At 52.1% G+C, this 23,180-nt stretch overlaps 2 protein-coding genes across 14 annotated transcripts in view; one reads left to right on the top strand and one right to left on the bottom strand.

Annotated features, from left to right (window-relative positions):
- The window catches only part of SULF2 (sulfatase 2), a 115,818-nt gene extending 105,677 nt beyond the window's left edge, over nt 1-10,141 (top strand). The window contains exons 12-21 of the mRNA XM_029916171.1: nt 4,326-4,551; nt 4,670-4,766; nt 5,160-5,254; nt 6,092-6,151; nt 6,507-6,676; nt 6,793-6,935; nt 7,861-7,984; nt 8,126-8,159; nt 8,337-8,390; nt 9,162-10,141. Of these exons, the coding sequence (XP_029772031.1) occupies nt 4,326-4,551; nt 4,670-4,766; nt 5,160-5,254; nt 6,092-6,151; nt 6,507-6,676; nt 6,793-6,935; nt 7,861-7,984; nt 8,126-8,159; nt 8,337-8,390; nt 9,162-9,192 (1,034 nt within the window). The 3' untranslated portion in view covers nt 9,193-10,141. The remainder of the gene's footprint in view (nt 1-4,325; nt 4,552-4,669; nt 4,767-5,159; nt 5,255-6,091; nt 6,152-6,506; nt 6,677-6,792; nt 6,936-7,860; nt 7,985-8,125; nt 8,160-8,336; nt 8,391-9,161) is intronic.
- A 475-nt stretch (nt 10,142-10,616) lies between these two features.
- The window catches only part of NCOA3 (nuclear receptor coactivator 3), a 136,301-nt gene continuing 123,737 nt past the window's right edge, over nt 10,617-23,180 (bottom strand). For 11 of the 13 annotated variants that reach the window (XM_029916161.1, XM_029916159.1, XM_029916163.1 and 8 more), the window contains 6 exons: nt 18,600-18,887; nt 17,341-17,445; nt 15,944-16,193; nt 14,699-14,873; nt 14,218-14,359; nt 10,617-13,928 (listed from right to left, as the gene is read on the bottom strand). In XM_029916161.1, coding sequence (XP_029772021.1) covers nt 13,917-13,928; nt 14,218-14,359; nt 14,699-14,873; nt 15,944-16,193; nt 17,341-17,445; nt 18,600-18,887 — 972 coding nt within the window. In that variant the 3' untranslated portion in view covers nt 10,617-13,916. The remainder of the gene's footprint in view (nt 13,929-14,217; nt 14,360-14,698; nt 14,874-15,943; nt 16,194-17,340; nt 17,446-18,599; nt 18,888-23,180) is intronic. The other 2 variants (XM_029916168.1, XM_029916170.1) reach the window with 1 other exon arrangement.

Below are 23,180 nucleotides of genomic sequence, written 5' to 3'. Positions count from 1 at the left end.
TGCTGGATGCCAGCTTCCGGGTGCTGAAAACTTCCCTATTCTGTTCATGTCGTCCTGCGGAAAACGTTAAGGCAGGGACCGTGGTGGGAGCAGAGCTGCTCAGGACTCCGCCGCGCTGTCCGCCGTGCGCATTTGCCAGGGACTTGCACCGGCCGCCAGAGTCCAGAGCCTACGCTCTTGGCCACGGGGGCATGAAGACCCCCGTGCCCAGCCCACGGGGTGGGGGAGCGGCACCTGGGGGGGGAAAGGGGGCACAGGACGGCCGGGGAGGCCAGGAGAGCCAGCGGCATGGCTTCCAGTCCAGGCAAAGGTTCGCACGGGCTGGCAGCCTGGTCTGTAAAGAACCAGGGAGTAAATATTTGAGGCTTTGCAAGCTAAACAGTGTCTCTCTCAACCTCTCAGTTCTGTCACTGGAGCGAGAAAAAGAGCCGTGGACTTGGGAGCTTATTTACAAAAACTGGGCAGAGGTCCAGACTCAGCCCTTAGGCCACAGCGTGGGGACCTCTGGGTTTCTGGCTGGGGCTGGAGGTAGGAAGAGGAAGCACTTGATTCCTGCACAAGCAAAACAGAAAGGGCAGAAGGAACCTGGTGTGTCTGTTTCACTGCCATTGTGGGCAGGTAGGACCTGCTCCCATAGGGACAGCGGTTCAGACTCTGTGCATCAGGGACCCAGGTACTGGGGCTTCAGGGAGACTTAACTCAGGGAGGAAACAGCAGAGGAGGGAGCTGCCTGGGGCCAGAAAAGGACGAAGGTTTTGCTAAGAAATGCCTCTCCCGAACCTGGACCCCAGATCCTTTAGTCCCGGTGAGTCTGATAGAAGGAGTCAGAGCTGCAAGATAGAAACCTCTGCCCCAAGCGTGGGGACAGCTCGAGCAGATCCTGGCGCCCAGGTTCCCGGAGCCACCTGGGAGAGGCAGCCTGCTGCCCTCTCCAGCCAGTTCTTGTGCCTTGGGCGCCACCTGGTGGCCACTGGGAGCACAGCTGACACTGGGGCCGTGCAGGGCCCCAGGCCCACCTCCCGAAAGATGTGCGTTTGGACCACCAAGCGGGCTACAGACTGGTGCGTGGCAGAGCTGGACCTGAGTGACGTGTGCAGAGTTTTAAAACAAAAGGGAGGGGTGGGGACAGTAGACACCCCGCCTGTCTAAAGGAGCAACCTCAGCTCCTGCCCAGGCCAACCGTGCGGGCCTGTGGGCACAAAGCAGGCAGCCACTTCTCTGATTTTCTCTTCAGCAGCTGAGAATCTGCACACCTCCGTGACTACTCACCCGCGTTTTTGTTAAATGTTAGCAACTTAATCAAATTTGTCTTTTAGAGGCAACTGGGTGGGTCCGTCAGTTGAATGTTTGACTCTTGGTTTTGGCTCAGGTAAGGTCCTGGGCTCATGCCCCCTGTTGAGCTCAGTGCTGAGCATGGAGTCGGCTTACGATTCTCTCTCTTCCTCTGCTCCTCTCCCCCTTCTGCGCTCTCTCTCAAAAAAAGAAAAATGTCTTTTAATATATAGAAGATACGAGAAATCCAGGCTCTGGCTTTAGCCTGCACACCCTGTTTTCAAGAGCTGACTTAGGGGGCACCTGGGTGGCTCAGTCAGTTAAGCGTCCGGCTTTGGCTCAAGTCATGATCTTGTGGTTTGTGGGTTCGAGCCCTGCTTCAGGATCTGTGCTGACAGCTCAGAGCCTGGAGTCTGCTTCAGATTCTGTGTCTCCCTCCCTCTCTGACCCTCCCCTGCTCACACTCTCTCTGTCTCTCAAAAATAATAAATTAAAAAAAGCATTAAAAAAAAGAAAAGCTTAGAACGTGAAGGAAGGCCGGGAGCCCCATGTCCCTGCCCAGCCGAGGCCAACATCCAGCTCACTGCTGGCCGAACAGGTGGAGAAGCTACGAGAAGCCAGGAGCCCCCCGCGCTGCTCTGTGTTCTATCCAGGAGACCGCGCCACCAATTCTCTTTTTTTCTGATTCAAATTAATGGGCTTTCTTTAGCCTCTACTATTGTTTCTTCGTGAGGTATACTTGACCTAGAACATCGTGTTACTTTTGGGTACGCAGCATAATGATTCGATATTTGCATACACTGCAAAATGATTGTAAGCAGCTAACGCCCATCATCATACAGTTACAGAAACTGTTTCTGTGATGAAAACGTTGAAGATCTCTCTTAGCAACTTCCAAATATGCGGTACGGGGTCATGAAGCCACAGTCACCCTCCTGTACGTGGTATCCCCAGGACCAACTTGTTTTAGATCTGCACGTGTGCACTTTTTGACCCCCTTTACCCATTTCGCCCACTCCTGACCCCATGGCCCCTGGAACCCACCCCCTGTTCTGTGTATCTCTGAGCTCGGGTTTTTCTTGTTTGGGGCTTATTTTTAGATTCCTCATATAAGTGGGATCAGGTGGTATGTGGCTTTCTCTCACTTGTTTCACTTTAGCATAACACCTCACTAGGTCCATCCGTGTTGTTGCAAATAGCGAATTTTTATCCTTTAAAAAAATTTTTTTTAACTTTTATTTTTGAGAGAGAGGGAGACAGAGCACAAGCAGGAGAGGGGCAGAGAGAGAGAGGGAGACACAGAATCTGAAGCAGGCTCCGAGCTGTCAGCACAGAGCCTGACACGGGGCTCAAACCCATGGACTGCGAGATCATGACCTATGCTGAAGTCGGACACTTAACCAACTGAGCCACGCAGGTGCCCACTGATCCTTTTTTATGGCTGAATAATATTCCGTCCCACACGCACATGGACACGCTCCGCATCCGCTGTACCGTTCACCCATCAGCGCACACGGGCGTTTCTGTTCTCGGCCGTTGTAAATAGGATGCAGCAGGGGGAAGGCACGGATCTCCCGCGTCAGTGTTTTCGTTTTCTTCAGAGAAACGCTCAGAAACAGAATTGATGGATCATACAGCAGTTCTGTTTTTCGTGTTTGAGGAACCCCCATCCCGGGTTCCACAGCGACTGCACCAATGCACATTCCCCCCCGCAGTGCCCGTGAGTTCCCTCTTCTCCACATCCTCGCCAAGAACTTGTCATTTCTGGGCTGTTTCGCGATAGCCACGCAAACAGGTGTGAAGCCGTATCTCCCTGTGGTCTTCATTTGCATCTCCCCGGTGGGGAGCACCTTTTTCTGTACCTGTTGGCCCATTGGGATGTCTTCTCTGGGAAATTGTCTCTTCAGGTCCTCTGTCGGTTTTTTAGTCCGATTGTTCTGGTTTTCCTTGCTATGGAATTGTAGGCGTTCTTATATATTTTGGATATTAACCTCCTCCTCATCAGACAGATTTTTATCCTAAATGGCCGTTGAATTTTGTCAAATGCATTTCCTGTGCCCATTGAGATGGTCGTGCGGTTTTTCTCCCTCGTGTCGTTAAATGGCAGTTGGTGAGCCGTTCTTGCCTCCCTGGAACAATCCGCCACTTTGTCACTGTGTACGATCCTTCTCTCGAATTCGGTCTGCTGATATTTTTGTTGAGAGGTTTTGCATGTACGTTCGTGAGGGAAAGTCGCTGTACTTCTGTCTTGTGTCCTTGTCCGTTTCTGGTATCATCATCGTGGCCTGTGAAATGAGTTTGGAAGTGTTCCCTCCTCCTCCATTTCTTAGGAGCTTGAGAAGGGCTGGTATTCTTCTAGAACTTCTGGTGGAACTCACCAATGAAGCCATCTGGTCCTGGACTTCTGTTGTTAGGAAGGTTCTGAGAAACTGATTCAATCTCCTTATTTAATGATCTCATATCCACATTCTGTCTTTTCATTTTTTTTTAATCGAGGTGAAGTTCACACATCAAAATTTACCATTTTTACAATTTTAAAGGCTACAACTTTAAAAAGGGGTTTGTAAAATTGGTAAAGTCTACAAATTTAAGGTCTATGATTCAGAAGCACCACACTTACAGTGCAGTGTCACTGCCTGTCTGGTTCCAAACCCTGCCATCCCCCCAAAAAGGGACCCCCAGTCATGTCTCCCCCATCCCATAGCAGCCATTAACTTGCTTTCGGTTTCTGTGTCTTCACCTACTTGGACATTCCGAACAAACAGACCCGCACAGCTCGGGACCCTCGTGCCCGGCTGCGGTCACGTGCACGATGTGGACCCCACCCACGCAGCAGCTGGGATCAGGCCGGGTCCCTCTGTGGCCGAACATTCCACAACACAGACAGACCCTGTGTGTCCACACACAGCTCGTTCTGGGGACTATCTCGGGCCTCTTCCTCCTTAGCTCTGAGCCGTTTCCCTAAATGAACCCACAGGGGGCCTTTCCAGGCCTCTGGATCGGGAGTCCGCTGCCAGCACCCCCCTAACCCAGCCGCCCACTGACGCCCACAGAGTACAAGACCAGCTACGCCCGGAACCGCTCTGTCCGCTCGGTGGCCGTCGAGGTGGATGGCGGGGTACACCACAGAGGCCCGGATGGCGCACCCCAGCCCCACAACCTTACCAAGCGGCACTGGCCAGGGGCCCCTGAGGACCCGGACAAGGACGCCGGCGACTTCAGTGGCACTGGAGGCCTCCCCGACTACTCAGCCCCCAACCCCATTAAAGTGACGCACCGGTGAGGGCCCAGGCAGGGGGCAGGGGAGGAGGGAGCAGGCAGGGCCTTGGCCGGGGCCCCCCCACCTCAGGCCCCTGGCTCAGCCTCAGATGCCCGCGTGCTCGCTTCTCCTGATCAGGTGCTACATCCTTGAGAACGACACAGTCCAGTGTGACCTGGGCCTGTACCAGTCCCTGCAGGCCTGGAAAGACCACAAGCTGCACATCGACCACGAGGTGAGGGAGGTTTGGGCAGGGGGCACCACGGGTTGGGCAGGGCCACCAGCCACACCTCGGGGGGGGGGGGGCAGTGAGGCCAGGCCCTAGGGGGTGAGGCCTCCCCAGACCCTCAAGCAGGAGACGGGTCACTTCACAGCTGGGGGGGGGCGGGCAGCACTCTCACGTCACACCCCACTGTGCTTTAAGGACACTCACACACCCTTGGGTCCTTTCGGCGGCCTGGGGGACACAAGTCCTCTATGGGTTCGGCTGGCTCTCGGGAGCCTGGTCACTTCAGCAGGAGGAAGGAACCAAAGGCCCCTTGACAGCCACCATGGGCAGGCAGGGGCCGGGGACCCCCCCCCCAGCTCCCCAGAGTTTCACGGCCCCCTTGCCTGCTCTCCGCCCCAGATCGAAACCCTGCAGAACAAAATTAAGAACCTGAGGGAAGTCCGAGGCCACCTGAAGAAAAAGCGGCCAGAAGAATGTGACTGTCACAAAATCAGGTGAGGAGTAGCAAAGAGACCCCAGGAAGGCCCCTAGTGCTCCCGCAGGACCCCTCCTGGGGACACAGCCTCCGCTCTGTGACTCCTTTCATTGTCTTTAGATCCCTGTCTCGGCCCTCAGAGTAAGGGAAACCAGCAGCAATAATTCACATGCCCGTTGTCATGCGGCGCGGCCCCTGGGTCCAGACCACTGCCCGGGTGGCCAGCCAGATGCCGGGGCGTACGGCCGGGGCGGGAGGCCCGCGGTGGGGGCCCGGGGCCCAAGGTGCACGTCGCCAGCTCTGGAAGCCCTGGCCGGGGTGGGTGACTGTCCAGCAGAACTTCTGTGATGATGGACTGAGCTGGCTGTATGCTGGCCATGATTGCAGCCACACGTGGCTGCTGAGCCCTTGAAACGTGGCCAGTGTAACCAAGGAATTGAACTTGGGGTTGTATTTGAATTGGAATATGAGACGCCGGCATCACACGGTGCATCTGCCACCTCTTATGACCTGCCCGGAAGAGGCCTGCAAACCACGGGTTCCCCTGGGGCGGGCGGGGATCTGCGGGCCCCCCTACCTGGAGGTGATGAGGCTGAAGCCTTGCGGAGCCTGAGCTGGGGGGCAGCCTCCAGGGCGAACAGACTCACCCCCCCCCACTCTGAGCCTGGCCTGAGGCCTTCAGCCCGGGCCCCAGCGCACGTCTACAGGAACGAGCCAGCCAGGCAGCTGCCACTCTCAGGATGGTCCCCACCCCAGCTCTGCCCCCAGAGTGGGACGGGGGTCCCAGGGAGCGCGCGCATGCGCACACACACCCCTGTAAGCAGCCTCTGACACAGGGGGCTGGGGTCTGTTACAGTTACCACGCCCAGCACAAAGGCCGCCTCAAGCACAAAGGCTCCAGTCTGCATCCTTTCAGGTAAGGGCTGTTTAAGGCTCAGGGATCTAAGCAGAACAGGAGAGAGGTCCTGGCCCTTCCTAGGAAGTCAGTGCGGTCCTCGAAGAGGCGGGACTTCCAGAGTGGCTCTCTGGCGCCCCCTCGCGGCTGGAGGGGGCACTACAGCCCCGCGGAGCAGGACAGCAGCCGCCAGGGGAGCAGGGGACGCAGATCCATCCGCGGCGGGTCTTGGCCAGGGGGCCTTCGCTTGGGGTCCCGTCCAGGCTGTGCGTGGGGCTGGAGGCAGGAAGAGCCCAAGCTCGGGAGCCTGGCCCCCCAGGAGGCCGCAGGTGGGGGTCGAGGGAGCTGTGAGGGGTGTGGCCCTGTGTGCCCCTAGGAAGGGTCTGCAGGAGAAGGACAAGGTGTGGCTCCTGCGCGAGCAGAAGCGCAAGAAGAAACTGCGCAAGCTGCTCAAGCGACTGCAGAACAACGACACGTGCAGCATGCCGGGCCTCACGTGCTTCACCCACGACAACCAGCACTGGCAGACAGCGCCGCTCTGGACGCGTGAGCCAGCGGGCGGGCCGGGGGCAGGACGGCGCACCCCACCCCAACCCCCAACCCTCCGGCTGTCCCCGGCGGGAAGTGCTCACCCAGGGCCCCGCACTCCCTTCTCTCGGCAGTGGGGCCCTTCTGTGCCTGCACCAGCGCCAACAACAACACCTACTGGTGCATGAGGACCATCAACGAGACCCACAATTTCCTCTTCTGCGAATTCGCAACCGGCTTTCTAGAGTACTTCGATCTCAACACGGACCCCTACCAGGTACAGGCAGCACAGGCCGGAGACGGGGTGGGGGGTCGGGGGGTGCTGCCGGGCTGGGACCCCTGAGGAAGTGACAGCGAATCTTCCAGTCCCACTGAGTGCCTGAGGCGGCAGAAGGGACTCCATGCGCACTGGGCCCTCTGCCCCATCTTACTGCACCTGTAATCTGGGTCCTACACAGCTTCTCCCTCTTAGGCACCTGACAGTGGTGACACGGGCTTCATGGCGAAGTGTGAAGGCCCCTAGACCTGGAGGGTGCTAGGGGGTCCTTAGGGTCAGACCAAACCCTGCACACAGGGGCCACACAGGTAGCAGGGCACAGCCAGCGCTAAGGGGCACTCTCCTAAGTATTTGTGTATTTAATTATCTAAACACATATGTGACCAAAGCAGCCCAGAAATCATGTAAGACAGGAAGGAGCCACAGGTCTGACGGGACTGCGCGTGTCCCTTCTGAACCAGACGGTCCCCACTGAGCTCTTCACAGGAGAGCTTCTCGGCACCGTCCAGCTTCAGTGTCTCGAGAAAGGCCTACAGTCATTCTATAGGGAACAAGTCCACGGTCCTGTTTTGTTGTAACTACCAGACAGACTCCCAGTCTTTCTCCTTAGGTGGGTCATCCCCAAGTTTTACTAAGGGGGTGTCAGAGCATGGCAGGTCCGTCACCAGTAGCTCCCAGATGAGGCAAGGACCCAGGCCCCCTCCGCCTCCCTCCACCACATGGCCGCCTGTGATCAGCGGGGACAGAGGGCACCTGGTGGGGCTGCAAGCATGAGTCCAACTGTGCCCAACCCCAGCCCTTGCAGAATAAAGGTCACTGTCCCAGAGCGCCTCCGTCCCCACCTGCCTGGGGGAAGGCCCCTGGCTGGCGGAGGCTGATGGGGGCCCCTGCGCCCCCCATGTTGATCACCTCTTGTTCTACCCAGCTGATGAATGCTGTGAACACGCTGGACAGGGACGTCCTCAACCAGCTGCACGTGCAGCTCATGGAGCTGAGGAGCTGCAAGGGTTACAAGCAGTGTAACCCCCGGACTCGAAACATGGACCTGGGTGAGCGGGTCCTCCCTTTAAAATTGTCAAAAAGCCTAAAATGTTTAAAAAAAGAAAAAAAGGCAGTGACAGTTTGTCATTGTTTGTGCCGCGTTTGCCCGACACTGATGTTTCCGTTTCACTCATCTGTGTCTCGTTCAGGACTGAAGGACGGAGGGAGCTACGAGCAGTACAGGTACCAGCTTTTGTGCTTCCCGGGACGGCGCCCCATCCCGGCCCATCGCTGGGCGAACCCCCGTGAGGTGGGGTGTGCGGGGCCTGCCAGGGGCCTGGGTCGCCCACCAGAGACGGCGACTCTGGTCTTTCTGGGTGAGGCTGATACTCCCTCTCCTTTTGACCCCCGAAAACACAGGCAGTTTCAGCGTCGAAAGTGGCCAGAAATGAAGAGACCTTCTTCCAAGTCGCTGTGAGTTGAGGGTCCCGCCTGCCCGGCGCCTCGGGTGCATGCCGGCGCTTCCGTAGCGGAGTCCCTCCCTTCAGCAGGGGCTGAACTAGTACCGTGTTTCGGGCACTGTTCTCTGTAGGATAAGCCCTGCTTGGTAAACTCCAGGGAGTCCTTAGAGGTTGAGAAGCATTTCAAAGTCCCACCGGCCCGGCGTCTCGAAGGCTGGGGCTGCAGCAGAGTTCCCTGGCCCATGCCAGCGCAGGGCGGCCTCGACAGCCGTCTCTCCCCCCAGCGCCCGCGAGGCCGGTAGAGGGCGGACACTGGCATCCTAGGAGGTCACCTCTCTAGTCTGAGGGGGGCAGCACCGGTGGGAGGTGGCTCGAACCCTCTAATTCACTTCGAAAACCCAAAACACAGGTCTATGGATTTTTGGGTTAACACTGGCAACTCATTTGATGTCAAGTCACCACGCCGGCAAACAGGCCCCGTTGGTGCACTCTCGTTTGCAACTTCTGGTCTGATTTCTTCGTTCTTTATATGTGTATAAGCCGCCTGCGGCTTTCGTGGGACAGTGCTGGGCCGGCTGGAATCACAGTCTCCGCATCTCAGTGCCCTCACCGGCCACGGAGCCTGTGAGCCCAGAGCCGGAAGTCTGGTGACCAGTGGGGGCAGGCCGGTTCTGAGGGATCTAGAAGGCTCTCCTCTCCGCAGCGGCGTCCTGGAGGCAGAGGGTTCCTGGCTGCCGGGCTGACGGTCGCACGGACGCTAAGAGGACTCTGCTTTGTTCTGCAGGGGACAGCTGTGGGAAGGCTGGGAAGGCTAGGAAGCACACGAGGGCCTCCAGCCCAGAGGCGCCACCTGACCCTGCGGACGACCACCAGCGCGGACGGGCTCCGGCCGCTGCGCTCACAGGACCCGCTTCTCCAGGCTGCACCGCCCACTCTGGAAGAGAACCGTCAGGAGTAGTTAACGTCAGGAAGCCCACGTCTGCCCTTGCTTTTGCTTTGGATTATACCTCACCAGCTGCACAAAATGCGTTTTCCTGACCGACGGTCACCCCTTGCCCTCTCTGAGAGGCTCACCAGCGAAAAAGAGGTTTTCTGGGAGACTTCCCCCAACGGGGAAAGTCACTGGAGTCTTAGTATTTTTCTTAAATCCTAGGGGAAGACCCACCCCCTTTGCAATCCTCTTGTTCTTCTGGTTCATCCCAAAGAAGGACGTTAAGGAAGCGGCAACATAAGCAACTTACAGACGTCAGCAGTGGGTGCCAGGTTGACAGTGGAGTCGCACAAAAGAAGTGACTTTTATTTAGCACCGTAACCCAGGCCGCCTCTGAAGAAACGGACTTCACTGTATATATGTGACTATTACATGTAGCCAGCGTGGGAACTCCTAGGGGAATCTGATGAGAAAACGCAATTTTCCAGAGTGGTGGTGTAATAAACGCTCTGTGGCCAGTGTAAAGAAAACCCCTTTCCGTTGTGGACATTTCTATTCCTGCCCAGACACCATTTCTCCTAGTATTTCTTTGTTATCTGTCCCAGAACTGGTGTTTTTCAAAGTACTGAAAAGAAATGAAGTTGATGTATGTCCCGGGTTTTAACAAAATTGTATTTGTAAAGAAATTTTGTAGTCTCAGTATTGTCATACAGTGTTCAGAACCCAGCCAACAGCCAGCAGTTGGTATGAAGTAACCTTTGACGTTTTGTAAAAGGCAGTTCTTGGGAGTTTTTTGGTGTGTTTGGTTTTAAAAAAAAAAAAAAAAAAAAAAAGGCATTCAGGATACTATCAGTCAACACCTTCTTCAAAGAAGACGCCTTGGGTTTTTTTCAAGGAGGCATGGATGGGTATAAATGAATGACAGAGAGAGACCCCACTTCAGGGACTTCACAGGTACGTGTCACATTACACTGGCTTTAGGACCTTTAAGTTCATCAACTGCAAAGCAGTTCCCCCTCGCCTCCCCCTCTGTGCACCAGCCAGTGCAGCCGGGAGAGAGACCGGGGGGGGGGGGGGGGGGGGGGGGGGGGGGGGGGGGGGGGGGGGGGGGGGGGGTGCGGCCTGCTCAGCCGTCACCCGGTGGGAATGACCCCTAAGCACCCACCTTGGAGAACAGCTCTGTGCGTCTCGAGAGTTCTGTGGACCTTAGAGAGACTGCAAGAATTACTTGCAACAGGAGTCTTTAACCTTCTCTTTTACTCTTAATCCAACAGAGATTTTAAAAAGAAACAAAGAGACAAGCTCTTAGGCTTTGGTTTTCAATAGAAACCTTTATTTACAGTGACATCAAAATGATTGGCAAAGCCGTCCATCTCATAAGTACCCCCTGTGGCCTGTATTCTTTGCAGTGTCAAGAATGATTTAGACTTTTTAAACGAACATTTAATGTAAACTTGATTGAAACTGAATTCATCAATACTATACGTCAATTCCTGAGAATTATAAATATTGCTCTCAGAAAGACATTCCCATCATCGAAATTCCACACACTGGCAAGAGAAAGAAGAAAAAAACACCACCTTGCTCGTTATTGTTAAACAGTTGGCCCCGGAGCTGAACAACTCTCGTCCCTCCTGAAGCAGAGGTTCCATCTGTCCTCCGGGCCTCACGCCTGTGGCGCCCCCACTTGTGACTCAGATTCCCAGAACCGGACAGGCACACGGACGCCGGGCGGGCCGTGCCAGATGCAAGCCCATCTGTTCGTATCCCCCCCCACCCCCAACTCACCTAGATATTAAATACTAAATAACTAAGCAGTCCTGGTGATTGATATTTACACCTTTCCATCAAGATGCACAATTTAGAAAAGTGGCATCATAATATGAACATTAACAATGACTTCCTCTTTGTTTTCTTAAAGGAAGAAACTTATCTCCTTTATATCATTTTGATCTTTATAAAATATATATATATATTTATATTTATATATCTTTGGATTCAGCAAAAAAGTAGGTACTGGAAATATCACACGTTCTAAAAGCAGATGAAACGGATACCGAGGTTTTAAAAAGTGGAGGGTGGGGGTGAGGAGAGGTAGGCAGCCAGAGTACAAAGAGAATTACCCAAAAAAGATAAAAGGGCAATAAAGATAAAAACAAATGATTTCAAAAGACGGCGTCTATTAAAAAGAAAGATCAAATTCTTAAGTTTGCACCAATAAAATGAACAAGTAGAAAATATAAAAGCTTATAATAAACTTTTTTCCATATAAAAAGGGGACGCCATCTTCCAGGTAGCCCAGAGCTGAGACTGAGGAAAAGAATCAAAGAACTCTGTATGGTGGTTTTGTATTTACTTTTTGAAAGTCAAGAAAGGTGAGAGCACCACTCTGCCTGCCCCCCGCACGCGTGGCCACACGCGGAAGGTTCCGGGCCACCTGGCGCCGGCTCCACACAGAAGGATGTGGAGTCTGAGAAGTGCAGGCCACTATGACGGAAGCCGACAGACGCACAATCTTAGGCTTATTTTTAACTGGGCGGTGGGGGAGGGGGGTCAGACCCAAATCATTTCCACTGGTGGTTCTGGAAACAGGTTTCACTTACCCAGAAATCAAAGAAATGATCTTACCTTCAGAGACACCTAGAAAAACTGCCTCAGCATGTACGATATACAAGAAAAATTAACTGGCTCTCGGTTATTGCTAGGAAATTGACCCCAAAGCTAGCAGAGACTTTGGGAACTCAGACATTTTTAGAACCCAATTTCACTCAACTATTTATTTGAAGCTAATAAACCAGACAAAAGGAATTAAATGGACTTTTTTCTCTGTCCCCAATGGACTAAAACAAGTGTCTGCGCCCGGCAACGGCGCGAAGGGGCAGGGGCACACTCCGCCCGCCTGGCCCTGAGGCTCGCACACCCGGCGGCCCTGAGGGCTGAGGCCCCCCCCCCCCCCCGAAACCGCCGTGACGCCACCCTAGTTCCCGGGGATGATGACACATCACAGTGACAAGACAGCCGAGCAGACACCGGAAGCCACCACTTCAAGGGTTCTACCCCTGAGATCTCAACGTGGGATTTGGATCCGAGCAGCCAAAACCTTAGGGCAACATATTCAATTAGTATATGTGCTGCCAAAGCGAGCACAACATATTCCAACTAAAAAACAAAATGCTATGAATTGCTACTAATTTATGGACTGCTTAAAATCCAAGATTCTTTGTTAAATCGCGTGATCTTTTAAAATTCTTGATTTTTTTTTTTAAGTTTATTTCCCCGTATCTATTCTTTCCTCTAAAATTAACAAAGTGCTTAGTTCTGGCAGAGGAATTTAAAAGACAAATTTAAAATGCCTACATCTGAGCAAACGATCTCCTTAAAAAGGATTTAAGATTCAGACTGAAAGGGAACCATCTAACACGGTGGGGGCTGGGGGGCTGCAGACCACTGCCCCCCTCCCCCAAGCCAAAAAAAATTCAGGGGCAGTCTCTGCTGTTTGCAGCCTCACCACACTGAGCTTACTGAAGTCTACAATGTTAAATATTTAGCTTCACAAACTCTGTAAAAATGAGTTGGTGTGACCTGCAAAAAAGGTATATACATATTTTACATAATACAGTATCTTAAAGTCATATTTACAAAAGAAATTCTATTCACAGAAACACTGCAGAATTCTGATTCAGAACGCAGTACCTGGCCTTGGGGTTCTGCAGCTTATCTTCAGAAAGCATTATTGCTCTACCGTATAGGCAAAGGGTGACACAGGACGCTCGACGACACCAAAACCACCATCGCTCTCGTCCAACTGATTCGCTCGGACAAAAACCGGGAGGGAGTGTGGGTCGCCATTCCTCAAGACCTCCGGAGTATTGCATTTGTCCATCACTTCTTAAATAAAGTGCACTCGGCTGCACGTGAGCACGTGAACAACTGCTACCACTGCAGGTAAATACTGTCACCTCCTTTCCCCTCTGCAAAGCCACTTGACATCAAGGACAATTCCTAGAGGCGAAGTATTACGGGGACGTCAGGGATGGAGGGGACTCCTATACAGAAAAGAGTCCAGGCCAACCAGGAACAGGATCGGAGCAAAACTCAACACAGCTGTTAAAGGACAAGAATTCAGAAATGCCACCTTCTCGGGACAGAGGGTGAGAACAGGGGATGAACTGGCAGTGACGGGGACAAGTGAGGGCGGGGACCATGCTCTTCCCCTGGCACCGCCCCGGGACAGACCAGGCAGCTTAACCTCTCAGGACCTCGCCAGGGCGCTCTGGCCTGCCCACATTTATCTGAAACACCACGACATCCGGGCAGAAAGAAGTGACACAGGAGAGTTTTGTGGTCAGAATCACATCCCTAAGAGGCAGAATGTCAAAAAACTATTTGTTTTGAATTCCATGATACACAGAAGGAGGAACATACAGGTAGACATCGCATTGCAATTTCAAACCCAGTCCTGCTCCGAGGCCGTCATCTGGAACACCCTTCACAGAGCCCAAAGCTGCTTCCCTCTTCAGAGCTGGGTGCGGGGACAGGGATTCTTTACTCCCGAGAATCCCGGCGCAGCGCCATTTCTACAGTGGCTTCCTTGGCGGCGTAGAAGCGTCAGCAGTATTTCTGTTAACAACCAGAAGACACGTAAATAAAACAAATGCTCTGCACAACACAGAAGAGCGCACAGGTCTAGAACGCTGGCTGGCTGCCTCAGGCCCTTTGATCCCACATGACCACTGTCTCTAATGGCCCAGTACCTTCAGACCACAGGTTTTTTTCAACCACTGTAGTTCTGAGTTATACGCCCGAGTTAAAAATCTGCTGAGGACCTGTAGATTAACAGTTGAAGTTTGGGTTCTCTAAAGAGAACAGAAAAAACTTTTTGAGAAAAGTTCAGGCTGGACCCCCATACCTGATCAGGACCCATGGGCATGCCGGACATGGGCATGGGGTTCACGTCCACCTGCCCCATGGGGCCGGCGCTGCCATTCATGTGCACCATCCCGTACGCCGCGGGGCTCCCCTGGTGGGCAAACGGCTGCTGGGGAAAGGAGCTGCAAAAAGAAGTGTGAAATTACCTCCTGGCTCATTCTGTGCCACCGCACACGCACACAGAGACCGTCACAATTGTGTCCGAGGCCGCGGTACTTAGGCAGGGAACAGGAGGGACAGGATTCTCGGTTTCACCGAGGTCTGTAAGGAAAGCTGCCCAGGCCCGCGCAGGGGAGGAAGAAGCCTCAACACGGAGAAGCCAAACACCACACTTTCTAAGCTGAACCCAGAGGCCTTTGGACCTCTCCGTCCACACAGGCTTGACCGGGAAATGCAGAGGTTAATGTCCTGAACTTTTGGGCACTAGAACGTGAATGACTTTTAAAGTCTCTGCTCTTCACCTGTTCCTGGCCAGGCTTCCTGACGGCCAGCCTTTTAGCTCCGAGGACTGGTACATGGGCGCGGGCTGAGGGTGCTGCATCATGGGGTTCTGGGAGGGCCCCATTCGGGAGGGCATCATTGCGTTGGGAGGACTAGACACTCGCCCAAAAGCTGGATCTGGTTGTTGTCCCATCCCTTGAAAAAAAGGAGAAAAAGCAGGAATTACAATGCTCCAATGGCACCTTTCCTAGAGCATCAACTTTCTACAGAACCTCTATGTCCTCCTCTGAAGGTGGGGGGAGGGAAGTCACCCCAAAACGTACAGGGCCACAGGACGCTGCCCGCCAGCCCCTCCCGCCTCCCACCGAGACGACGGAGACACGGGCTCCCTGCACAAAGCGTCTAGGCCACCGGAAGAGCTGTCACTTCACGGACGCTTCTCTGTGAAGGGGATGCCACCTCCTGTAACTCACATCACTCAGTCCCTGTGTGCCTAGCCGGCAGGAGTGCACCTAAACCATGATTTCCCCCAACAGATACCTCACCCCATGCCTATCATATTCCTAGAAACTTTCAAAAACTGACCCAAGATGGTAATGTGCATTTTTATAATTAATGCACCCAAATCACCAAGGAAGGACCCTAGAAGCCCACCCAGCACTCCTCTCACCGATGTGGCCAAGTGCTCAGACTGTAGAGTTTATCACACTGGGATGGGGAGGTGAGGGCTGTGGTCTTTCTTCCAAACCACAACGTGGCGAGCTGGAAAAACACACTAGGCCCTATTACAACACCTCCCTCAGTTACAATCACCTGGGCCCCACAATAAACACTGTGGTGCGTTTTCTGACCAGTCAGGTCCTCTCCACTCGGACTCCCACGTCCGGGATGCTGCGGGACCAGCATCTCTGGTTTGGGGCGCTCGGATCGTCCTCCCTTCTTCCACGCTCGCTTCTCGCCTTCTAAGGCACATGCCTCACAGGCCTCAGAGGGCCTTTCCCCGGTGCGAACACGTCTGCTACTCAGTGACCTGCCACTGCCTCCAGAATACCACAGAACTTGTCACCGGACCTGGCCTCTGCTTGTCCCTTGTCCGCCTCACTGGCCACCGTATCCTTCATTCTGTTATTTTTAATTAATTCCATCTTTCTTGTGACTAACAGAAGGGAGTACATAGTATTTTGTGTTTTACATGCAACAGACCTATGAATCTTACTTAGGTTCTTAGTAATGTTATTCTGGGGAAGACATTCTGTCAAATTTACCATAATTCGGTGGATATGGAAACTGCTGGGGCGGGGCTGGTGGCATCACAGGCCCTGCCAACACCCCATCCATGCTGGGGGAGGCAGTCACGTTGGGGGGTGGGCTGAAGGCCTGGGCTTGGTGGTGCTGCTGTTGCTGCTGCTGCTGGTGCTGCTGCTGCATCATCATGGCCACCCGCTGCTGCCGGAAGTGATGTGTGAGCAGCTCCCTGCTGCGCTGGGCGACCATCTGGGCATTGAGAAAACCCTGCTGACACCCCAAAGAAGAATGTCACTCGGCAGAGCAGTAGCTGGCCAACGCCACACACGTCGTACCCACCACAACACAGCAGGTGAGAACAATGCATCACTCTCCTCCTGGCAAAGGCAAGGCGAAAAGGACCGGACGCAAAACAGGGACCTGGACGCCATTCAGGCTGTCAAGCTTTAACACGGAAAACGTTTCTCAAAGCGAGAGAACACTTAAGGGTCGAATCTGAGGACAAACTTTTCAGAAACTATGAAATAAAACTACAAGAAGGAAAAGGGCAGCAGTGAGAGTGCAGGAGGAGGGGAGGCACAACAGAGCACCCCCAAGAGAATGGGGCTGTGCTCCAGGAAGCAGGAATCGACCCCAGGAAGGGCCGGTGCGGTCTCTTTAAAGCTTCCAAAAGGACAGATGGAGGGTGAGGAGCGCCTGTGGTCATATGACCAAAACCCAGAACCAAAAAGCTGATTTGGGCCCAATTAGCTGGGAGAGAACATCTCCAAAAAGCAAACTTATCTTTTTGGAGGGCACCAAAAAAGATAGAGCTTATTGAAGCTCAGCTTATTCAAGATGTCTTATATTCAGAGCACTTCCCAGTAGGCCTGAGGCAATAAACACTGGGCACTGTTTTTCTACAATTAGGAACAGAATTTCCAATCACAGTAGAGACCTCGGGCACGTGAATAACCTCAGAAGAGCCTCCGCCCTGGGCCAGAGGTACAGACAGTGTCCTTCCCATGTGGGGACAGGTCACCCACAGGAGGTCCTTGAGAGGAGGATTATGGATTATCTATTTTCTTCTTCTTATAATTTCAAATTTTACTCAATCAGAGTATGGTTTCATAACCCAGAAACAGACAAGTTTAGATTTATTAAATTCCTAAAAAATAAGTCATAACTGTTTTCACAGCATAGCAAGTGATCACAAAGGGAATTAATTAGAAAACACAAACCAGCAGTTTTAATAAAAGAACCTCTCCTGATTCTTTCTCATCGCCAGCAAGACAGAAGATGGAGAGGGAGTGTGGGGAGACCGCGGGATGGGTTCTGACACCAGGACGGCGCTGGAACACCACTTACCGCGGGCCGGTCGCGGAGCAGGCCCCAGGCGGGGCCCACGGCAGTGCGCGACGGAGGGGTCGGTTCTCACCTGGGGATTCACCTGGGGCTGCACCATGGGCCTCATCACAGCTGCGCCCCCAGCAGTGGGGTTTTCCAGTTTCATTTCCAACGCCTGGCGGCTCTGGTTCAAAAACTGGGGAGAGAGAGGTTGGTTAGGATGCAAGGGGAGCACGTGAGTGAGCCCCGAACAGCTTTCCAGATCCTCAGCACCACCCAGGGAGGTCACGATGCTGCCTCCGACCCCGTAACCTGGTCACAACACATCTACACGGAACCGCACGCTTCACACTTCAAAACAGGGGGGCCTGGCTGGCTCAGCTGGTGGAGCGTGCAACTCTTGCTCTCAGGGTTCTAAATTCGAGCCCCAGGTTAAGTGTAGAGATTACTAAAAAATAAATAAAATCTTTAAAAAAAGAAAAAAGAGGCACCTGGGCTCAGTCGGTTAAGCGTCCGACTCTTGATCTCAGTTCAGGTCTTGATCTCAGGGTCGTGAGTTCAAGCCCTGTATTCAAAATAGTCCAGGCTGAAAAGTCCTTGGCAAGCATATGAAGCTTTATCATTTGGCATCAGAAGGAAAAGTGGAAGTAGAATTGTGCAGCTTAAAGATGACCTTTGGGGCACCTGGGTGGCTCAGTCGGTTAAGCCTCTGACCATGGCTGAGGTCATGATCTCACGGTTGTTGGGATCAGGCCCTGCACTGGGCTCTGTGCTGACAGATCTGCTCGGATCTCCCACACCTACTAACTGAGCACAGCCAAGTCACAAACAAACTGTAAAAGATTTGCTGGGGATTAAGGAAACAATAAAAAAGAGAAATCTTATATCGGAACATTAAAGAGCTCAAGTGTCACAAGACACCTAGAAGGCAGAGGCTCCATAAGAAGAATGCTCTTGACCGCAGCTCAGGTCACAAGCTCATAGTTTGAGGGCCTCGCATCAGGCTCTGTGCTGACAACACGGAGCCTGCTTGGGATTCTCTCTCTCTCTCTGCCCCTCCCCCACTCCCTCACTCGCTCTCTCTCAAAACAAACTAACTTAAAAAAAAAAAGAAAAAGAAAAAAGAAATCGTCTACCTCTAAAACTCATGAAGCCATCAAGAAATACTGTTCTCCCCCAAGGGCAATCCTCTGACACTTCACTTTTTTACCAGCACAACAGAATGATCTTATCGGCTCCAGCAGGACCACTCCCTAACAAGGAACCCTCCACACAAACAAAACATTACAGAGAAGTAAAAACAAATTTTGGTTGACAAGGAACAGAGAGACAGAAGGCCGCGCCGGTCACCTGCTGGCCCTGCAGCCTCTGCTGAAGCTGCATTCGGAGCTGCTTGGGGGTGCTGGTCCGAGGCCTCATGATGCTGGCCCGCGGGTGCATTCCTTGCAGAGGAAAACTGCCTTGTTGGCTCATCTGACTCATCATCGAGGTAAAAGATGGTGACTGTGCCTGAAGATTAAAGCCTCCTTGCATCGGAGGCCCCTGTGCCGCGTACGTCTGCCCATAGGATGCCGCCTTCTGGTCCATCATCACTGCCGCTTCTTGGAAGCCATCCTGTTTGGACTCCAAAGCTTGTCCCTAAAACATTAAGCACATAAATGAATGCGGAAGCACATCTAAGAGAGCAACAGAAATCAAATGGGTAATAAATAAAGTCAACGTATATGAACAAGGATGTCACGGGATTCCAAACGCAGAATCAAGTTTCTTGTCTGAAGTTCTGGAACAATACAGATCATGACCCATCCTTTCACAGATGTGTCCTGGTGCCTAGCTCAAGGTCTCACACGGGCACTCAAGTATCTGGAGAAACACTCTTTGTTCCAGACCAGAATTCTGCACCAACACAGGCCAAGCCGAATATAAAATAAACTAATTAAAGCCACTGTGATCAATTAATTCCCATATATTCAGCACAAGAATGTCTCTGACAGTGGTTAGAAGTGATTTTGGTAGAGACCGGGCAAACGGACACAGGCTCACATCCCCCGAAGGCTGTTACTAGTTGCGCAAACAAAACCCAAAGGTGGTCCTTCGCTGCTATTTGTGCAGCTGTCAGACTGTTAAGAAGCCCACTTACTCATCAAGTACACAAAGTGCCTTCTCCATGCTGACATCCCCTCTCTGCACGCTAAAAATGTACACAAAATACAGCCCAGCAGGTGGCAGGAAAAGTAGTGAAAACAAATATTCTGGGGGCATCTGGGGGGCTCACCCAGTTGTGTCCGACTTTTGCTCAGGTCATGATCTCACAGTTCATGAGTTCGAGCCCCATGTCGGGCTCTGTGCTGACAGCTCAGAGCCTGGAGCCTGTGGATTCTGTGTCTCCTTCTACGCCTCTGCCCCTCCCCTGCTCACAGTCTCTCTCTCAAAAATAAACATGAAAATTTTAAAATAAAATATTCTGCAGGAGGAAAGAGGCTGCTGTGCTCCGATAAGAAGAGCCTGGCAGCTCCTGGCTCACCTTTACCGTCGCACCCAGGGGCACAGAAGGCCACGTGTGCAGCCACAGTCTCGTCCCCAAACACACTCCAGCCACGGTGACACGACCCAACTCTCAAGTTCCCCACCTCCCTGACCTCTCCTTTGAGGGCACAGTAAGAGCTCACCAGGTTCAGTCCTAGCCCCTCTTTGTTCTCCTGCCACATTTTCTACTCTGGTCTCCTCCTCGGTAACAACCACCACTGGACTGGCCTCCGGCCCGAGTGTCTGAATCCTGATTCTGCTTACGCAGATGCCGGCCTAACGTCTTCACCGGGGCCTCTCAGGCATCTCTGACTTCACGCGTAGAAAACACAGGTCGTGGCTGCAGAGTCCCTCATCCCGGAGACCCCGATTCTCCTCCAGTCTTCCCTCATGGCAACACGGTGACACCATTTGCCCAGAACCAAAGCCAGCAATCTGGATTCCTCACCTTCTTCCCCTTTTTTTAATGTTTTATTTTTGAGAGGAAGAGCATGAGCACGGGAGGAGCAGAGAGAGAGGAGACAGAGGATCCAAAGCAGACTCTGCACTGACAGCAGCAAGCCCAATGTGGGGTTTGAATTCACGAACTGTGAGGTCATGACCTGAGCCAAAGTCACTCAGTGGACAGAGCCCCCAAGCGCCCCTCTCCCTTCCCAAGTATGTGTGTGCACACGCTCCTGTTGGTTTTCTTCCAGGATGTAGGGTGCATCCTTCCTTCCCTTCTTCCATGCGCCGGCTGTGCCCCTCCCAAGACCGTGTCTTAGACTCTCGTCGTGACTGGCATCTATGTGTTCACTCTGTCCTCTCATACCAACTCCCTTCCCCAGACAGCAATCGGAAGTATCTTTCTATGAAGTAAATCACACTGTAAGTGATACATGGACTGATCATGCATATTTACCTCCTTTCTCTCGCTAACTCCACTAAAATAACAGCAAAGAATTTAGAAGGGAGTATTTATCCACAAAACAATGGCGCCTGGGTGGCTCAGTTGATTAAGTGTCCAACTTGGGCTCAGGTCATGATCTCACAGTTTGTGAGTCTAAGCCCCACGTCAGGCTCTATGCTGACAGCTAGGAGCCTAAAGCCTACTTTGGATTCTGTCTCCCTCTCGCTCTGCCCCTGCCCTGCTTGCACTTGGTTTCTCTCTCTCTCTCTCTCTCTCAAAAATAAAGAAAACATTAAAAAATTTAAAAAAGAGAGAGAGAGAAAGTAGGCACAAACATGCCTGTGGAGGAAAACACAGGAGGGACTTGAGCAAGCATCTCCCACTGAGCCGCCGACAAGCCCCACGGGGAGAGCAGAGGCTCCGGCAAGTGCTCAGGCGGGGCTGGTGAAGAACCGGGGGGGCGCCACCTGTTCCCCGTCTCCGCACAGGCTCATGGCTATGCCTTCCACCTACCCCCTCAGCAAGCGCAGTTCTGGGACACCAGGCACAGCAGAGGGCAAGAGCAGGCGGAGCCTGAAAACAGGAAATCTTATTTATAGTTTCTAGTAAAGTTTTCATATGTTATCATTTATATCTTAATACCATGGTATCATCTACTCACTTCCCCAGCCCAGTCCCCCAACTGCAACCAGGTTATAAAACATTCCCAGGCAAGGAAACCTGTAAGGTGTGAGGAGAAAGGGAGACGAGCAAACAGCTCCACATGCTGAATTCTGGGGAGTCCTGAAGGAAAAGCCGCACCCCCCCCCCCACGACCAATCACTTTCAGTGAAGACTGGTCCTTTTCAACACATCATACTTAAAATATAAAAAGACAGTCAGGGATCACCAGATATCGGATGATGAGAGCTTTCACCATAAAAGTGACTCAAAGAAACAAAAAGTTCCTTAGGGACAAGAAAAATGGAGATTAAAAACCATGTACACCCAACAAGTTGATAAACATCCAAGAAGAAAAAAACAGAAGAGATAAATTAGAGAAATGATACCAAATGACATGTCTGATAAGCTTTACTAATATTCAGCCTCATTACTAACAAATACAATTAAAACTCACCAGTTAACAAACAGAGAGGGCGGGAGGCAAACCACAAGAGACTCTTGAATACGGAGAACAAACTCAGGCTTGATTGCGGGGGGAACGGGGTAGGGGAGAGAGAAAAGTGGGCGATGGGCAGGGAGGAAGGCACCTGTTGGGATGAGCACTGAGTGTTGTATGTAAGCAATGAACCATGGGAATCTACCCCCCACACCAAGGGCACATTGTATACGCTGTATGTTAGCCAACTTGACAATAAATTATATTAAAAAAAAAAAACACTAATGTAAAAACTGCAAACAAAACTCACTAGTTAAAAAAACAAAAAACATGACATAAGAAAATACCCCCAAACCAAAAAGCTCATCTGTGCATCTGATACACAGCAGAGTGAATGAAACAAGACTTGCAAAGACGAGGCCTCCTGCAATTTCAGAGGGAAAGTTCCGGAAGGATCCCAAACAGAAAAACTAGTCGCACACGAAAGACCAGGAATCAGACTGAAACAGGAGTCAATGGCAACAAATGGGTGCCAGAAAGCTATCGAACAATTCTTTCAGAATTCTAAGAAGACATGATTTTCAACCCAAACTTAATGCAGGAGAGTGGAATAAAAGGTATTTTCAGACTTCATCCCAGTAGTGAGATGGAGAAATTAACAGAAACTGTGTTTCCACAAAACGAACGAATAAAGCAAGAAGGAAAACCGCTTGGGATGAGGAGCCGGGAAATCTGACACAGGGCGTCCAGCCCTGCCGCTCAGGACAGAATAGAGCACGCCAACAGAGGGCCGCAGAGGGGAGGGGGGAACTGAGGAATTACCTAGTGATGTGTCTGAACACGGGAAGAAAAAATTAGGAGAAACTTTATAGTTCTGCTGCAGTCTATGGAAAGGACCAGAAATGTATAAAAATAAAGCAAATCAAAAAAGAAGGGAGCTGGGGCACCTGGTGGCTCAGTCGGGTAAGCCCGACTCTTGGGTTCGGCTCAGGTCATGATCTCAGTTTCGTGAATTTGGGCCCCCGCATCAGCACAGAACCTGCTTGGGATTCTCTCCTCCTCTCTCTGCCCCTCCCCCACTTGTGTGGTCTCTCTCTCTCTCTCTCTCTCTCAAAACACATAAATGTTAAAAAAAAAAAAAAAAGAAAGAAAGAAAGAAAGAAAAAGGCAGTTAACTCAAAATCAGAAAAACCAAAGCCAAACACCTATACAAACTATACCTGACTCAGCGAGGAGCCAAAATACTGTAAACATGGACCACCTACCGAACAAGACACAATTATACTGGAAGTAAAGAGAGCTCACGCTCATGAGCATGTGCTGTATGGATATGCAGGAAGGGGGGGCTAAACACAGATCCACAATGTCTTACCTGAAATTCCTCCCCCCCAAAAAAAATCCAAAAAAATTTTTCTTT

This window comes from Suricata suricatta, chromosome 12 (genome assembly GCF_006229205.1).
Source record: "Suricata suricatta isolate VVHF042 chromosome 12, meerkat_22Aug2017_6uvM2_HiC, whole genome shotgun sequence".
Taxonomy (NCBI): domain Eukaryota; kingdom Metazoa; phylum Chordata; class Mammalia; order Carnivora; family Herpestidae; genus Suricata; species Suricata suricatta.
The sequence above is the reverse complement of the archived record's forward strand: the minus strand, read 5'-3'. Positions and strand labels throughout refer to the sequence as shown.